Source organism: Pseudorasbora parva, chromosome 15 (genome assembly GCF_024679245.1).
Source record: "Pseudorasbora parva isolate DD20220531a chromosome 15, ASM2467924v1, whole genome shotgun sequence".
Lineage (NCBI taxonomy): Eukaryota > Metazoa > Chordata > Actinopteri > Cypriniformes > Gobionidae > Pseudorasbora > Pseudorasbora parva.
This window is the reverse complement of record NC_090186.1, coordinates 41059389-41076728: the sequence shown is the minus strand read 5'-3', so window position 1 is coordinate 41076728 and position 17340 is coordinate 41059389. Positions and strand designations below refer to the sequence as shown.

The window sequence follows — 17340 nt, the reverse complement described above, 5'->3', positions numbered from 1 at the left end:
TGTATTTTATAATGTTTGTATACATATATAAAGTAAGTATCCGCTGGATTTTCCCTGCTCAGGCAGTGATTCGGGTTGCCAGGTTAATGCGGGGTCCTACTGCTCGTGCACTGCTGTAGTCATTAGACAGACGCGAGACCTCTAACATCGCGCTCTCTCCACATTTACATCATTAAAAGGTAAGCCATATATAATTGATGTACTTATATTACACCAGACATTGTGTTTATATGGTAAGTGCTGATGAATAGCGTAATCAGTGTTTTTTAGGCATGCGGAAGAATGAATGCGTGCACTTGTTTATGTGTTAAAGTGGCATTTGTATGTCTCATTACTGTTGCGTTACTGTCATGTGTGGTTATATCGTGATCAGTGTTGTTTTATAATGATACCAAGATCTTAAGTAGCTGTTTAAGTGTTTAATACGGTTGTGTATTTGCCCTTGTCCAGTCTACTGACAGAAGTAGGTGAAGGGTCAAACACACACACACACACCCCGTCAGACATATTTATATACTGTATTATCATTACTGTCACATAAAGTACTTAACCGGTTAATATTAAGTAGTATGAATAGCAACGTGACACTTTATCAGCTTACACAATGCCTAAATTCAGTCATTGCATTGATGCAAAATATCAAAGCTAGTGCCATTTATTTGAAAGAAAGAAAGTGCAAGCAAAGGAATTTCAAGCAAAGCGTTTTAAATGATATAACAAAACATAATTGTGAACATGATGAGTTAGTACAACAAAGTATTTTTGTGGTTAGTGGAACATGTTGATAATAATGTTATGGTCTACAATTAATTGTGGTTTTTCTGCTGGTATCATTCATACATCCACTAAAAATGACCAAAACACCAGCTGATTGAATGTTAGTGAAAACAGCATCGGAGAACAAATGACACTTAGTTGATCTTTTGTTACTTTATGTACTTCAAACATGTTCAGTTTTTACTTTAAAGGCCACTGTGCTTGATATTAAATATCTCGTACAATCCAGGGCTGCGTTTCTCAAAAGCACCATGAGCTAAGTGGATCATAGAAAACATTGCAGAGATCTTCACCATAAACATGGGCTCACAATGCTTTTGGGAAACGCAGCCCAGGTCAGTGTAAAACATAAATAAATGTTATTATACAACACTTACATCACTGTGTGATAACAGTATATTCAGTAGGATATAATAAAACATTAATTTGTTATGCTTTACTCATTTCATACTCTACTCAACCAGTAGAGCATGGCGCTAGCAACGCCAGCGTCATGGGTTCGATTCCCAGGAAAAGCAAGAACTGACAATAATGTAAAAATGTGTACCTTGAATGCAATGTAAGTCGCTTTGGATAAAAGTGTCTGCCAAATGCATAAATTTAAATTAAAAACTGAATGTGTCTTCTCAATACTGCATGAGCCGAATGAGCGTCGCCACAAACACACACACACACACACCAGTAGCAGGAGTCAGATTTCATTCATCACGAGAGCAAACCGCTGACAGACAAGATGATCGCTGAGGATAATAGGCTAATGAACTCACAATTCAAGCAACCCTGCCCTGATTTGGTGCTAATTCTAAACAGAAACTAAAATGCGCACGGCTGCACAGTCATTCACGGTGCGTGTTTAATCTGGCATTTTTTCAGTTCATGCCTATGGAAGCTTAGCTTTCATTGGAATTCATTGAAAACACTCACTTTCTCCGCACCGCTCCGTTATGAATGCCCGAGCGGCCGTGCACATTTACATTTTGTGGGTGGGTAAAAACATGCGGAACAAGCTCCTAATACTGGCTGTAGTCTTTAAATGGACTGCATTTATATAGCGCTTTTAACAGCCCCTATGGCCATCCAAAGCGCTTTACATTTTGCCTCACATTCACCCATTCATACACCGACGGCGGTGTCTGCCATGTAAGGCGCCATCCAGCTCGTCGGGAGCAGCTGGGGTTAGGTGTCTTGCTCATGGACACCTCGACACTTGGTCAGGTGGAACCGGGGATTGAACCACCAACCTTCTGGTTTGTAGACAACCTACATGAACCACTGAGCCACTGCCGCCCCTTTAGCCTTTGGCCAAAAAATCCTCGGATGCAAAATGACGATATTTGCATCATCGGAGGCTTTTTTCTAGCCATAAAAAATACATTAATCTCTCGTCTCAGGGAGATATGAGGGGTGGAAGCACGATCATTCGAATATACTATCGGGTTTCTACTGATACAAAGCTGAATGCTAATCGCTGAAGTAACCCTTTAACCACAGAAAAAACGGTCTGCATGCCAGGCATATGGTCCAAAAGGGTTGTCCCTAGTCTCCTAATGAGTCATGGCTGTGTTTTAGGCATAATATGAAACGTCTCCTCTCCCATTCACATTAAAAGCCAGTTGCGCTCACATCATGGTGGATTCGCTATAAACATGACTGACCGTTTCTCCAGAGAAGAATAAGCAGAGTTTATGTGCATCCGCCTATAGACACATTACTAATGCATCCTTTAAATAACAAAAAAAAAAACAGTGCTCGCTGCTGACTGCCGTCGCATTGTGCCGGGTGTATGATAGGTTGTAAGTCACTAAATATTTAAGTCACTTGTCACCACCTAATGATGTAATTGATGTAATTGATACAATCTTTGCTTAAAGTGCCAAGTTAAAGGATTTACTATATATTTTGATCGCTATTTGCTACCATAGACATCAGTGACTATATCCGTGCTATTTACTTGTTAATTGAGTCAGCGCATTTATGTTACACACAAAAAATGAGTGAAGGAGGAAATGGACAGTCCCAATGTAGAATCCTGATAATGTGAAAATTTGTAACACAGAAATAACAATATTGTTTTTTTGTATGTGAAAGGTTTAAAAGACAAAGGTTTTTGACATTTAGGAATGAGATTGCAATCTTTTAACGATTAATTGTGCACTTCTAACACACGCACACACACACACACACACACACACACACACACACACACACACACACACACACACACACACACACACGTAGTGTTTCCATGTTTTATGGGGTCTTTCCATAGGCGTAAGGGATTTTATACTGTATAAACCGTATTTTCTATCCCCTTACACTGCCCCTGCCCCTAAACCTACCCATCACAGGAAACATTCTGTATTTTTACTTTCTCAAAGCTCATCCTGTATGATTTATAAGATGTTTTCCTCATGGGGACCAAAACATTTCCCCACAAGGACAAGAATTGCGGACATTGCAGTCTTTGTGGGGACATTTTGTCCCCCTAACGTAGGGATTACCAGCCCACACACACACACACACACACACACACACACACACACACACACACACAGTCCATAATATTCATCTTGCATACTTACTTGCCTATTAACAGATTCTGATTTACTCTGATTATGCGTGCACTTGCTTTGAAATAATAGTCATAATAATAATTTATACTTTTGTCTCAAGTCTTCCAGATAATCAAAGATGGCTTCTATGTTGTTGACTTCACTAAGGAGCAGTCCACTTACTTCTGTGCAGACTGCCCAGTTCGGTAAGACGTCCTCCACAGAGCTAATGAACACTTCACATTATGCAGATTATTGAACATTTAACATGTCACTATCACTCATTAGAACTGTTTCTCTCCAGCTGCTCGCTCTCTCAGCACATCTGTCCATCTGCAAGCTCAAGGTATCTGTAGCAACCTATTATGCCATATTCTATGAGGTCCTTATAAAAATAAATCAAATAAATACTTTTATTATTACATTAGAGTGATAAAAGAAAAATGTGCATTTCTTAAAATATTTTTCTCTCTTTTATAACTAAATTAGCAAAGAGCAAGAAGACTCTGGCCAAACCAGGAGTGAAGAACATCGTTCTGGTGGATGGCGTCCGAACCCCCTTCCTGCTGTCTGGCACCACGTAAGACATGGCCGGACACGTTGCACAACTCAAACTGAAACAACAACAATAACTTAAATGATACAATCATTAAAGGTTAAAGCATTGTTTATTGATGATCGATAATTGGATACATCTGGGGTCTGTTCTTCGTACGTCGTTTAATACATCTGAGATGATTTGACGGATGCCAGATCTTCTAATTGTGATAACTGATCTCTGGCTTATTTTGATCTACAAACAATTTTGTGGATTTGATTAAAATGTCTGAATTAAGTTGTTTGAGATTACTGTTCATTCTCGTGTTCCCTGAAGAGGACAAATGCATCGATACTCGAAACCAGGATCAGCAATGCAGCGATTTGCTGGCGGCAAGACGGCAATGTTATGACGTCATAAAATCAAAAAACTTGACGAATTTCTGGACCTTTATAAGGACACAGCCAAGCAACCAAAACGACATGCATACAAGTTATTACGTTTTTAAAACATGATTCCCAATTATTTATATATACAACTTCTAGTATTTCTACAGCCTTTACATTTTTATTTCAATACTGTAATTAGCCATTCATGTAATTTTATTTGAAGTAGATTTGTTATGTGACAGCATTAGTTAAAGTTTCTTAAGGGTCAAGATAAAGTTATCTGCATATCTTGCGCTGCATCAAGCCCTTCCCATAAAATCCATCATCACTCAAATTATTGTATGGCTCAGATTAACTATACAGCATGTGTGTAAGACATCAAAAAATGATAAAGTAATGATTCCACCACAAATAAATCTCTCAATCAAGTTGCTGTGTCTGTAGTACTATAGATTAGGCAACATTATAATAGTATTTTCTAATACATTTTTATATTATTAAAGTTCAGTAAGGAACTCTTGTAATAAAGTATCCATGGCTTCGAAGAACCAAACAGTCCAAGATCATGGCAAATCATCAATAATCAAATAGACAGAGTTAGCGACGTACGAAAAATAGACCCCTGGTGTGTTGTCCACTTTCAACCACTTCGGTCCAGATTTCTTCGAGGGGAGGGTCTATGGAGGGTAAATGTATGGGTTTTTTTCAGATCTAAATAAGCTTGCGCAATTTACATATGAACACAACCGGAGACGAAGGAAAAACACACTGTGAGCATCAGCTTTAATTTCTGCTCTGATAGACCAGCCGAACGCTGTTAGTGTGTGTGTTAGAAATCAGGAATGTTGAGAGAACACTGTGCTTGGAACATTTTTTTGGGTCTCCAGCCGACAAAGTTTAAATCCCGTCTGTCTAGTGCGCTTCCCATAATGTTCACGCATTAGGTCAGGAGGCGGAGAGGAGGCGTCTTTTGTGGCTGTTCAAACACATTCGACCACATGAGCGTTTACACTGCAAAAGCAATCCGGTCCTTTTCGACTACCTCTGGAAGTGGTCGTAAGCTTTAGACCCTGTTTACACCTGTATTTAGTGTCGTCCACTTGTGATCCGATCAACCAAAATGCATTTTAATACCAGCAGTAAACAAGGCTCTAGGAATATCAATGCAGTGCTGCCTTACAAAAACTGTGAAATCATTCTTTGTGTCTCTGCTCTCTCTGTCTTTGTTCATAGATATGCTGATCTGATGCCCCATGATCTGGCCAGAGCAGCATTACAGTGCGTCCCTACACACACACACACACACACACGCACACACACACACATACAGTATAAAGATTCACTCATCCCTCTCAGGACTAACTGTCTGACTGTGTGTTTCTTCAGGGGTCTGCTGAGCAGAACTGCTTTACCTAAAGATGCTGTTGATTATATTGTCTATGGAACAGTTATTCAGGAAGTGAAGACCAGTAATGTGGCCAGAGAGGTCAGTCTGTCCTCCAGTCTGTGATGATTTCTAAAATAGGAATTTGGATGTTGAGGCTATTTTTAATTTGTCATTTGAAGCAGGCTATCAGACTGACCAATGAGAGGTCAGGCATCTGTACAGCGATTTCATCTTATTACTGAGCATTACTTCAGTGTTTTTTTTTTGTATTTTGGGTACTGAATTAACCTTTTGCCATATTCCTGTTTATCAGTTAAATTCAGTGCAGGATATTTATTTTTCCGATTTTAAGGAACTTCATGTATGGAGGTTGTCAGCACATACTGTGCATTCAAAACATTAAGCAAACGCATTCACAACTTTATATTACAAATTGAATTAAAAGGTTTAAATGTGTAAATAGTTAAAAAGTGACTGCTCCTGTGAATGTTTTTCTGTCATGTCCATCTTTTAGTGGACATGAAAAATGACTTTGCATTATCACTTGTTAAAAGTTGGAAACAATTGTTTCCAACATACAGTAAAAACAGTAATATTGCTAAATGGTATTACAAGTGAAAAGAACTGTTTTCTATTTGAATATTTTAAAATGTAATGTATTTATTATGTGATCAAAGCTGAATTTTCAGCATCATTACTTTGATTTGGTGCTCAATAAACATTTTTTATTCTTATTATTATTATTCATGCTGAAAGCATAGCTTTATATTTTGTGAAAAAAAAACCCTTTTCAGGATAATTTAATTAATATAATTTTTGTTTTTTTTACAAATGTAATAAATAAAGAATTGATTAAATATAAATCTTTTGCAACATTATAAATGTCTTCACTGTCACTTTTGCTCAATTTAATGCATCCTTGATGAATGAAAGTATAACTTTTTCTCTTTTTTCATCTTATCACAAATATTTGAATTATATCATTATTTCCACAAAAATGTTAAGTATCAAAAGCATATGATAATAACAATCATAAATGTTCCTTGGGCAGCAAATCATCATATCAGAATGATTTCTGAAGGATCATGTGACACTGAAGACTGAAAATGCAACATTACATCACAAGAATAAATTACATTTTAATTCACATAGAAAACAGTTTTTTCAAATTGTAATGATATTTCACAATATTACTGTTTTACTATATTAAAAAAAAGGAAAAAAAGAGCAGTTTGGTGAGCAGAAGAGACGTCTTTCAAAAACATATAAAGGTTAATGTTTCCAAACCTTTGAAATAATTGGTGGTGGTTGAGGAGATTCCCCCCTTCAATGTAAAGCGCTTTGAGTGCCTTGAAAAGCGCTATATAAATCGAACAAATTATTATTATTATTATTATAATTAATATATTACATTTTCTATGACATTTTTTAGAAACATTACATTTGCTGCTTGGTTTCTGATTATAAAATTGTTTAGGAACGATGTTAATTTGGAATTCAATTTTGATTGTTTCTTTGAAGGCGGCACTTGGTGCTGGATTCTCAGATAAGACTCCTGCTCATACGGTGACTATGGCGTGTATTTCCTCCAACCAAGCAATGACCACAGGTACTGGACACACATTTTGTAATGATAGCAGTTATTGAATGCATGTAATTCAAATATACAAACACATCACGCTAAACAACCGTGATCGCTTATCATGCATAAACAGATTGAAATTGAACTAAACTAACATTCAGCAGCAGAGGCAACTTGTCTGTTGATTGTTAATTTGTTTTCTAGGTGTCGGTTTAATCGCTGCCGGTCAGTGTGATGCCATAGTCGCCGGTGGGGTCGAGTTTATGTCTGACGTTCCCATTCGCCACAGCCGGAGGATGCGGAAGACAATGCTGTCACTCAACAAGGCAAAGACCCTCGGGGCTCGACTCTCCCTGCTGGGCTCCATCCGCCTCGCTCACCTCGCACCCGAGGTACTACATTACCCATAATACACCTCACATATTACCCCAGTGTGCCTCAATTTGATTATGATTAACTCTGCTCACATCCCAGAAAACAAGTTACCCATAGTGCATTTCTCACCTGAGCGAAAGGCAAAGGGACCCGTTTCATATTTAGAAATCAAAATATCATAGAGTAATAGAAATGGAAAAATAAACTTTAGACGTTTTAATTAACCTAAGGTTTATATTTCTATTTCTAAAGAAAACATTTATAGTTATTTAATATTTATTTTACATAATATTTTGCTGCTTCAGACAGTGAGCCGATTCCACAATAAGTTTTCTTTTAAGTGCTTGAATGGACAGAAACTCACAAAATTATGCCAAAATTCCTGTTTTTTCGAGTATCCTCAAGCACAGTCTTAAATGAGTTAAAAAGTGAATAAACACAAACGGTTGTGAGAAAATAGGATCCGTGTCAGATCCGGGTCATGTGCGTCAGGTCTTAAAGTGACAACAGCCTAATATACCTGCTGCTGTTTGTCATTAATGTTAATGAGAGAACAAAAGACAGAAAATTACTCTCTGCTCTTGACTGAATAACGTTTGTAGCTTTAATAAGGATCAATCTATATTTCATTAATAATTATTGCACTGAAGACTGATGTGTTTGATAGTTTTTCAATTTCTGTATTTCCTATCTGTTAGACCTACCTGAAAATCTTAAAGCATTAAAACAACGAAAAACAATAACTTATTTTGTGCATTTTAGCAGGGCAGGTAAAAAAAACCTTAGTGTTAAACCCTGATATATTAAAAGCACTTCTAAATGTGGCATTTATTACAATGAGTTTTATGTGAAGATTGTTTTAAGTTCTCTTAAATTAAATCTTTTTTTTTTTTAAAGCATTAAATGTTAAAATCAATAACTAATTATACTGTAATGTTGAATGGCTATAATTAATGGCTAAAATTAATGTTGTTTCTACATTATTTTGGAGATTAAATGTGAAAGCAGGGCTCGCAAAAAAAAGTTATTGAACAATATTTTAGAGAGAGAGAGAGAGAGAGAATATATATAGATAAAGATATATATCTATAGAGAAATTATGCAGGAAAAATCTATATGAACTGCTGCAAAATGATGACACATGGCACTATTACTAATTGTTTGTGTCTGATTCTCAACCCATTATTACTGATTCTACATAGACTACCACAAGTCTGATAGTCTTTTAGTCTGTTTAATACAGTCCATATGATATTGTTGAGTTTCCTTCATTCAAAGCTCTCTGTGTGTGTTTAGCTGCCGGCAGTGGCCGAGTTCTCCACAGCCGAGACAATGGGTCACTCAGCGGACCGTCTGGCGGCTGCATTCGGTGTGACGCGTTTAGAGCAGGATGAGTTTGCGTTGCGGTCTCACATGCTCGCAAAGAAAGCTCAAGACAGTGGGCTGCTCAGTGACATCATCAACTTCAAAGTGCCAGGTGAACAATTAACTCAATTACAACAGCACTACACACTTTATTTCACTTTTTGTTGGTAATTATTTTTATGAATTCAGCTTGCGGGCAATTTGTGAAAGTGCAATAAGCAAATGATTTGGACAGAAATAACATTTTATTGACAACTCTGTTGCATAAGTTTGATTTGAACAGTTCAGACTGTTGCTCAAATGTTGTGATGATGTGTTTGTCACAGGGAAAGATATTGTGTCTAAGGATAACGGGATCCGTCCTTCCACCATGGAACAAATGGCCAAATTGAAACCCGCCTTCATCAAGCCTCACGGCACCGTTACAGCCGCAAACTCTTCTTTCCTGGTCAGTTTATCTGAGATAATGCTGCTTTATCTAGTTTGTTTTTATACCTTTCATTTAAGTAACATCTGTCAGATTTGTCACTGTGTGTGTGTGTGTGTGTGTGTTTTCACTCAGACTGACGGTGCGTCTGCAGTTTTGATCATGTCAGAGGAGAAAGCTCTTGCTATGGGTTACAAGCCTAAAGCATATCTCAGGTACAAAAACAAAAATAATGCCTTGCATTAAGAAACTACCACCTGTAGCTTCTCACTGACATCATCTGTATTTTCTAAACAATTTCGCTGATCTGTGCAAATTTACCCATGAGTCATGTGTATTTATTGAATTAAAAGAATTAGTTCACCCAAAACAAATAAAAAAAATATTCTGGCTCTTCCAAGCTTTTTAATGGGAGTAAATAAGAGCAGAGGGTTAATAAAGGCCTTCTGAAGCAAAGTGTTTTCATAAGAAAAATATACATATTTATAACTTTATGAACTATAATCACTGGCTTCCGGTAACAGCCGTATGCAAGTCGAGTTCCAGTGGAAGAGTGACCTCTGACCCGACACATGGCATAGGATGTGTACCATGAGCTTAAAGGGGGGGTGAAATGCTGTTTCATGCATACTGATCTTTTTACACCGTTAAAGACTTGGAATCCCATACTAAACATGGACAAAGTTTCAAAAGTTAAGGTGGACGTTTGATGGAAGTATTTCTTTGTCAAAAATACTACTTCCGGTTAGTCATAAGTTTCGGCAAGTTTTTTGCGATCATTCGTCCCCTTTGACGTTAATGGGGGCGGAATTTCCTTGTATGGGCCTTACGGACAATTCTACCGGAAGCGCGTGAGAGAGAGAGAGGGAGAGAGCGAAAGCAACAGCCTACGCCCATCAAAGCGCTGGCTCGTAGGCTGCGCTGCACAGGTGATGTGCACAATTAACAATGACATCAAAAAGTGCGTTTTTGGTTGCCAGACCAAGACAGTCCTGCACAGATTCCCCAAAAACCCCGCGGTAAGGCAACAGTGGATGGAATTTGCTTTTCCGGATCAGCAACTGAGTTGCGCGAATGTTTATATCTGTTCGCTGCATTTCGGTGCCGACTGTTTCATAAACAAGGCCCAGCTTGACGCCGGATTTTCCAATCGCCTAATGCTGAATGATGGAGCAGTCCCAACGATAAAGGTCCCAACGTTAGAACCGCGGGCGGTGAGTGAGACGGCTTCAAATGTCTGTGCTCATCAAGTAGCCCAAACATGATCACGTATAGTTACTATATATATTACTATATATAGAAATTGATCAATGGAGCATGCGATGTGTAGTGCGTGTACATTTGTTTAGCTGGCCACTATATGTGTAACTTTATGTTTGTGTATTGTAAAAGCACTCCAAACAACAATACACAAAGAGTGGGGAAATATGTTGAACTAAATAAGCGCGCTTCTTCATTCAAATGCGCTACTATTCCGTGTCTTTCTATGTAAACACTAACTTAGCCTGCCGTGCAAAACCAGTCCGCTTACTGTCTACACAAACCACGCGTAAACACACACACACACGTGCACAACTGCACTTCCCACATGTACACCTTCAAAGACAAAAATACGACGATATAATTCAAGTATAAATATGTAAATAACACAAGTCGCTAAGCATATTATATAGTTAGTGTATAACTTGTACCACATAGAGACGTCCTGCTCTAGTCGTTTTTGCTGCTGCTCCTGTTCAACTGCAGCCTCTGGGTCTGATTCCGGATCATAGATGTATGGCTGTATCTGATTAAAAGCCATATTTTTATTTTGAATAAAGTTTTTTCTCGCTGTTAGGGATGACACAGCTTGACGCACTCAACACAATAACAGCCGCGCGCACACGTCATTATTTAGCTCCGCTCACACGATACGCCCCCACCCGCTCGGCTTTTTTCGGAAAGACTCGGAACAGCGCATCTTTCTTATATAATTATTAAAAAAATAAAGACTTTTCGGAGATATGCAGGATGCAATGCTACTCTATAGGTACTCAAGATTGACATGACACTGACTGAAACTGAGTGTTTCACCCCCCCTTTAAGTAAGAGTAGACAATAGAGTAGTTCAAACAAATAGGGCTGGGCAACAAACTCATTTATTTTAGATCCTAATTTGTGACTGGTGTTTTGTTTAGCTCTATCCACGTTCATCAGTCAGTGGTCACTCTTCTGCTGGCACTAGACTTGCGTACGGCTGTTACCTTAAGCCAGTGATTAAGTTAATATGATGAAGTTTTTAAATTTGGATATTTTTCTTACACAAACCGATCGCTTTGCTTCAGAAGGCCTTTATTAACCCCGGAGCCATGTGGATTATTTTTTATAATAAATGGATGCACTTTTTGGGGCATTTTGGGGCATCCAACATTTCAAGTACTATTTGTTTACTATATAGCCAGGATATATTTATTATTAGTCAGATTTTGTTTGGCTGAAAGAAGAAAGTCATATGCACATAGGATGGCTTGAGGCTGAGTAATTTATGGGACAATTTCAATTTTGTGGTGAACTATCCCTTTAAGCTGCTCGTTCTGAAATGCTTTCTGAAAACCAAATGCATGTTTTCAGAAATGTGTGTAAAAGTGTAGAATTCTCAATAACGTCAGTGTTTATTCTTTTCAGGTAAATGAAAAAAATGTTGTTGCTGCACATTAAAAATTAATATAGGTGTATTTTTCTAAATTAATTTTACATTTAAGTAAATGGAATTTTTTCAGTTTCCTGGATGTTAATCAAGCTGATGTTGTCCTGAAGCTGTTCATGTCGTGGGGTGATCAGTGTTTAGTGTCCCATTACAGCAGGCAGACGTCATGTGTTTATCTCTACAGCAGCGGCGGCTCGTGGTGCTGATGTTGATTTTACTGTGTGTCTGTGTGTTTTTACCTTCAGAGATTTTGTGTACGTGTCTCAAGACCCAAAAGACCAGCTGCTTCTCGGGTGAGTTCCTGCTTTTTTTCTTCTTTCCTCTCTCTCTATTTCTCTTTCAGGCCTGTGAGGTTTTGTGATTGTTGTGGTGGGTTTGTGTTGTGGTGTGTGAGTTTGGGACTGACATTCATTCAGTCTGCAGAAAAACAAGACTCTCTGTTATAGATTTCTACTTGAAAGGTTTTCTGTAAGTTTACATTTACACATTTGCCATTTTTGGTTTTAAAGGTTCATTTTCTTCATATTTTTTAATATAAAGATTTATATTTCCTAGATAGAAACAGGCTAATAATCAGTTTAGCAAGTATATTTTACCAATATTGAAACTGACTTTTACGTTGGTTTTCGTCTACATGTTAAAAGCTTAAGTCATTTATTCAATGTATTGCTTGCATAAATTAGTTATAAATTATTACATAAATTACTTTTTACATGCACTACTGTTCAAAAGTTGTGGGTCATAATATTTTTTAATAATGCTTTTGAATCAATCATTCATGCTCACCAAGGCTGCATTTATTTGACTAAAAATACAGTAAAAACCAGTAATATTATGAAATATTATTATTACAATTTATAATAACTGTTCTCTATTTGAATATATTTTAAAATGTAATTTATTCCTGTGAGTTTTCAGCATCATTACTCCAGTCTTCAGTGTCACATGATCCTTCAAAAATCATTCTGATGTGATGATTTGCTGTTCAAAGAACATTTATTGTTTTGCTGCTTTGCTTAATATCTTTGTGGAAACAGTGGTAAATTTTTTTTAGGATGAATTGAAAGTTCAGAAATCTTTTTGTAGATTACTACATAGAAATCTTTTATAAGATTATAAATGTCTTTGCTGTCACATTTGATCAGTTAAATGCATCCTTGCTGAATAAAGCATAAATAATACAATAAAAAGATCATTTTATTTGGTTCTGCATATTAATAATGAAAAGGAGAAAATGTCATTCAATCTAATAGTAAGTGAGGTTTAAATACAGTATGTAAATGTGCTGTTTTTTGCCCTCTGTGTGTGGAGGGCACACACACACACACACACACACACACACACTCACTCATGTCTGGGTTGTTTTTCTTTCTCAGGCCGACCTACAGCACTCCAAAAGTCCTGGAGAGGAGCGGTCTGACTTTGAACGACATTGATGTGTTTGAGTTTCATGAAGCTTTTGCTGTGAGCATCACCTTCCAGTTTTCCATTGATACTGCTTTAAATATCCGGTGCAGTTCAACAGACCCTTACTTAACTCATAAAATGATGTTTCCAGATTTAAATCAGTCAAAACTAATCCTGTGCGTGTGCATGAGTAAATGCACCTGTTTTGAATCTGGCAGAAATTTTCTGCGCAAAAACTGCACTGTGTGTGAATGGTGTTAATGTTCAGTTTTATTGTTTTTTTAACAGGGTCAGATCATGGCAAACCTGAAGGCAATGGACTCTGACTGGTTTGCTCAGACGTATATGGGCCGAAAATCTAAGGTAGGCAAAAAAGTGCTCAAAGATTGTCCCATAGGTTGTGCTTTCAAAGTCCAAAGAGGGCTTGATTTATGAACTATCACCGTTGTGCCCTTGAGCAAGACACTAAACCTCAGGATACTCCAGGGGGATTTGTGCGGTAATAAATGTATTAGATGCCACATTGTGTAAGAAAGCATCAGATGAAAAAATAATAATTATAGAAACCAGAGGCCTGATCTTAATAATCTTAAATGCAAACATATGACATTTTCAGTAACGTTCCTATAAACGATTTATAAAACGTCCATGTGCACAAAAAATGCATCTCTCTTTATGCTTCGTAGTTCATTTTAAATTCAAGCACAATGTGCAGAAGCGCATTAGCTCCAGCAGAATGCCCACAGATATCTCTTAATGGTTCAGAAGAAGCGTAACACTCATCATCAATGGGCAAAGAAATCCAAGCGCACTCTGAAAACGCATGTGCAGTATATGGCACTGTTTCTGTACAACATGTATCTGTGTATGCATATATTATTGTTATTTTTAATAATATAAATGAAGTAATATTAGTGATATAAGTAATTATTAAAAAGCAGTTAATATTATGCTTATTTGTGCATAATTATATTAATGCATTTTGTGATTGCCTATTTATTTTATATTTTCAAAAAACAATTAATTGTTGAATTAATTTAATTATTTTTGTCAAAAAGTTTGTAAGCATGCTCAGTTGATGTACGCATAAGAACATTTTCATGTCAGTTTCTGCCTTTATAAATCCCGATATGTTCCTTACTTAGTATAAATCTATCTATACTCTATAATCTAATCCAGGGGTCCCCAATCTCGGCCCTGGAGGACCCTCCAGGACAGAGATTGGGGACCCCTGATCTAATATATCTTTATAAGGCACTATAAAAAAGTTTTTTTTTTCTCAAATTAATTTTTTCCTGTTTTAATTTATCTGGATTCCATTTTTTTCCATTTTAATTAATTAATTAATTTTATTTTAATTCATAATGTTGTTTTTATTATTATTTAAACTCCATTTTAATGGTTCAATTAAATTTTAGTAATCAAAAAGCATGTCTAATTAATAGAAACTAGTAAACATACAACTTATTAAATGTTTAGGGCCCTATGAAATAAAAAAAAATTCTACCTCAAATTACTTTTTTGTTATTTCCAAATTCTTTGTTTTCTGGATTCTATTTTAATGGAAATGTGACAAATTCTGTGAAATTCCACGTAAGAAAGTAAATTTCGTCTTTATGACTGGATTCCGGTCCTTCTGTCCCTGTTTTCCGTATTGCGGAAATCATAGGGCCTTATATTTAGGATCAAATCTGATCATAGGTGGGGGTTTTTAAATAATTTTTTTAATGTGAATTGTGTTTGCCATGCAAAACTCCCTATTTCTCATGCATTGAATTATGGTTGCTAAAGATGATGTTGCACTAGTCGACTCGAAATGGGTTGGAAATCTTGATTCCTTCTGTTGATGAGCAATAGTAATGTTGTTGATATTGATGATAATGAAAACTCACGATCGTTATTTCTGTTTTCTCAGGTCGGTGTTCCTCCAATGGAGAAGTTTAACTCATGGGGAGGTTCTCTGTCTCTTGGGCATCCATTTGCAGCTACCGGCTGTAGACTGGTGACCACCGTAGCTCACCGACTGCAGAAGGAAGGCGGTCAGTATGGCCTGGTGGCAGCGTGTGCCGCTGGAGGACAGGTGTGTGACACGGTCGCTTCCACAACATACCGTACACATCTGCACACACTCGGGAATATCCTCATAACTTGTTCTTGTATTTGTGTTGCAGGGTCATGCTATGGTGATTGAAGCTTATCCTCAGTAATCTGCGAACTTCCACACGTCGTAACGCTCTGTACATGCACACAAATACTTTCTGTAAATACTAACGTGCCGTAATGCCTTGAAAGGAAATGTTCCTGAAAGTTTTCTGAAGGTTCTTCATTTGAAATGATGCTTGTGACGGGGATGTAAATGTTGACTTTGCTTTATTTGAGAACATGTTTAAGATAAGATCAGATAAACATAATTTTGCATAAATATTGCACTTGGACATTACTCAAAAAGGCTACGATTCACATTTGATTTTGAAAGAGGTGATGTGGAATCTAGAATTCTAGATTTCTTTTTTTCATAATTCTAATCTCCAGATAAAGATCGTTATCAATCAAGTTTAGCAGCTGGATCTCTTTTTGCTGTATCTGATATTGTTTCATACGGCAATATTATCAGATCCATTGTCAGTGTATGGCGTTTAGCTCTTAAGGAATGTATTGTAAGAAGGACTGATTCTAGATCAGCCATAAAGACAAAGGTTACGCACTTAAACACACGTGTGCCTCAGACTCAAGCAGATGAACCTCTGGAGGACTCGCTTTCTCCCTTTTCTAACCGTTTGTACAAATAAACATCATTTGAAATCGCCAGTTACGTTCATGTTTTCATGTTACATTCTATATGCTGTGTATTGTCATATTATTTGTTTCGTAACAATTTATGGGTCATTCCACATAACAAGGACTTTTTCATGTCAATTTATTTTAAAATTGTAAAATTTATACAAAAATATTTTAAGTATTACAATGCATTCTAAGGTTTGAGAATATATACATATATAATGAATACATTTTAATAATGGAATAATGGTTATTAATAAGGGTTATTTATGATGGGCTGAAACACCTTGGGAACACAACATCTCCCTAAAGACTTTTTGGTAACACTTAATTTTACAGTGTCCTTGGTACATATGTGACATGTACTAACATAGTAATAACAGTAAATGATGCATAATTACATGTAACTAATCCTACCCTAACCCTACAATATTAATATTATTCTAATCAATATTACTCAGTGCTTAAATATATAATAACACTGTAACACTGACATCTTAAAATAAAGTGTAGCCAACTTTTTAATTCAACTAGTTTTGTGAATTATACCCTTGTAATCTAGCTAATAATGCTATAACTTAATGTATATTAAATTATTTTTATATAATACCAAACAGCTATTTATAAAAAAATATATAAAATAATATTTGGTAATGCAACTTTTGTAGCATTTTTGTGTAAAAAAAAAAAATTATATATAAAATAATAATATTTGGTAATGTTGTTCTACTTGTGTAGAATTTATATATATATATATATATATATATATATATATATATATATATATATATATATATATATATATATATATATATATATATATTTATTTATTTATTTAAAAAAATTCTTCACAAGAAGAACAACATTACCAAACATTATTATTTTATATATATATTGGTAATGTTATTGTAATGAAACTTATTATAACCTAGAGATATAACAGCCCTCAGTCATACGTAGAATAAAGACGCAGATTGCCTGATATTGACGCAGCGTTACGTCACGTGCAGCGCAAGATTTTGCGCACATTCATAAGCGAGGCGCTGTTTACTGAGTGTGTAACGTTAATTGTATTCA

The 17340-nt window shown here is 36.3% G+C and overlaps 1 protein-coding gene across 1 annotated transcript; it reads left to right on the top strand.

Annotated features, from left to right (window-relative positions):
• The first annotated feature begins 57 nt into the window (after positions 1-57).
• hadhb (hydroxyacyl-CoA dehydrogenase trifunctional multienzyme complex subunit beta) lies at positions 58-16293 on the top strand. Its single transcript, XM_067418151.1, has 16 exons — positions 58-179; positions 3451-3535; positions 3634-3675; positions 3819-3909; positions 5490-5534; positions 5643-5742; positions 7165-7252; positions 7430-7617; positions 8897-9077; positions 9292-9413; positions 9528-9607; positions 12324-12371; positions 13455-13542; positions 13774-13848; positions 15401-15565; positions 15657-16293. Exons 2-16 carry the CDS (start codon positions 3469-3471, stop codon positions 15690-15692), a joined length of 1416 nt encoding a protein of 471 aa, XP_067274252.1. The 5' UTR covers positions 58-179; positions 3451-3468; the 3' UTR covers positions 15693-16293.
• Positions 16294-17340: the final 1047 nt, after the last annotated feature.

Bases quoted from the DNA above. Each gene is read 5' to 3' on its own strand.
- hadhb (XM_067418151.1), top strand. From the start codon at position 3,469: ATGGCTTCTATGTTGTTGACTTCACTAAGGAGCAGTCCACTTACTTCT. The intron at 3,676-3,818 runs GTATCTGTAGCA...TAACTAAATTAG, and splicing joins TGTCCATCTGCAAGCTCAAG to CAAAGAGCAAGAAGACTCTG. The intron at 3,910-5,489 runs GTAAGACATGGC...CTTTGTTCATAG, and splicing joins TTCCTGCTGTCTGGCACCAC to ATATGCTGATCTGATGCCCC.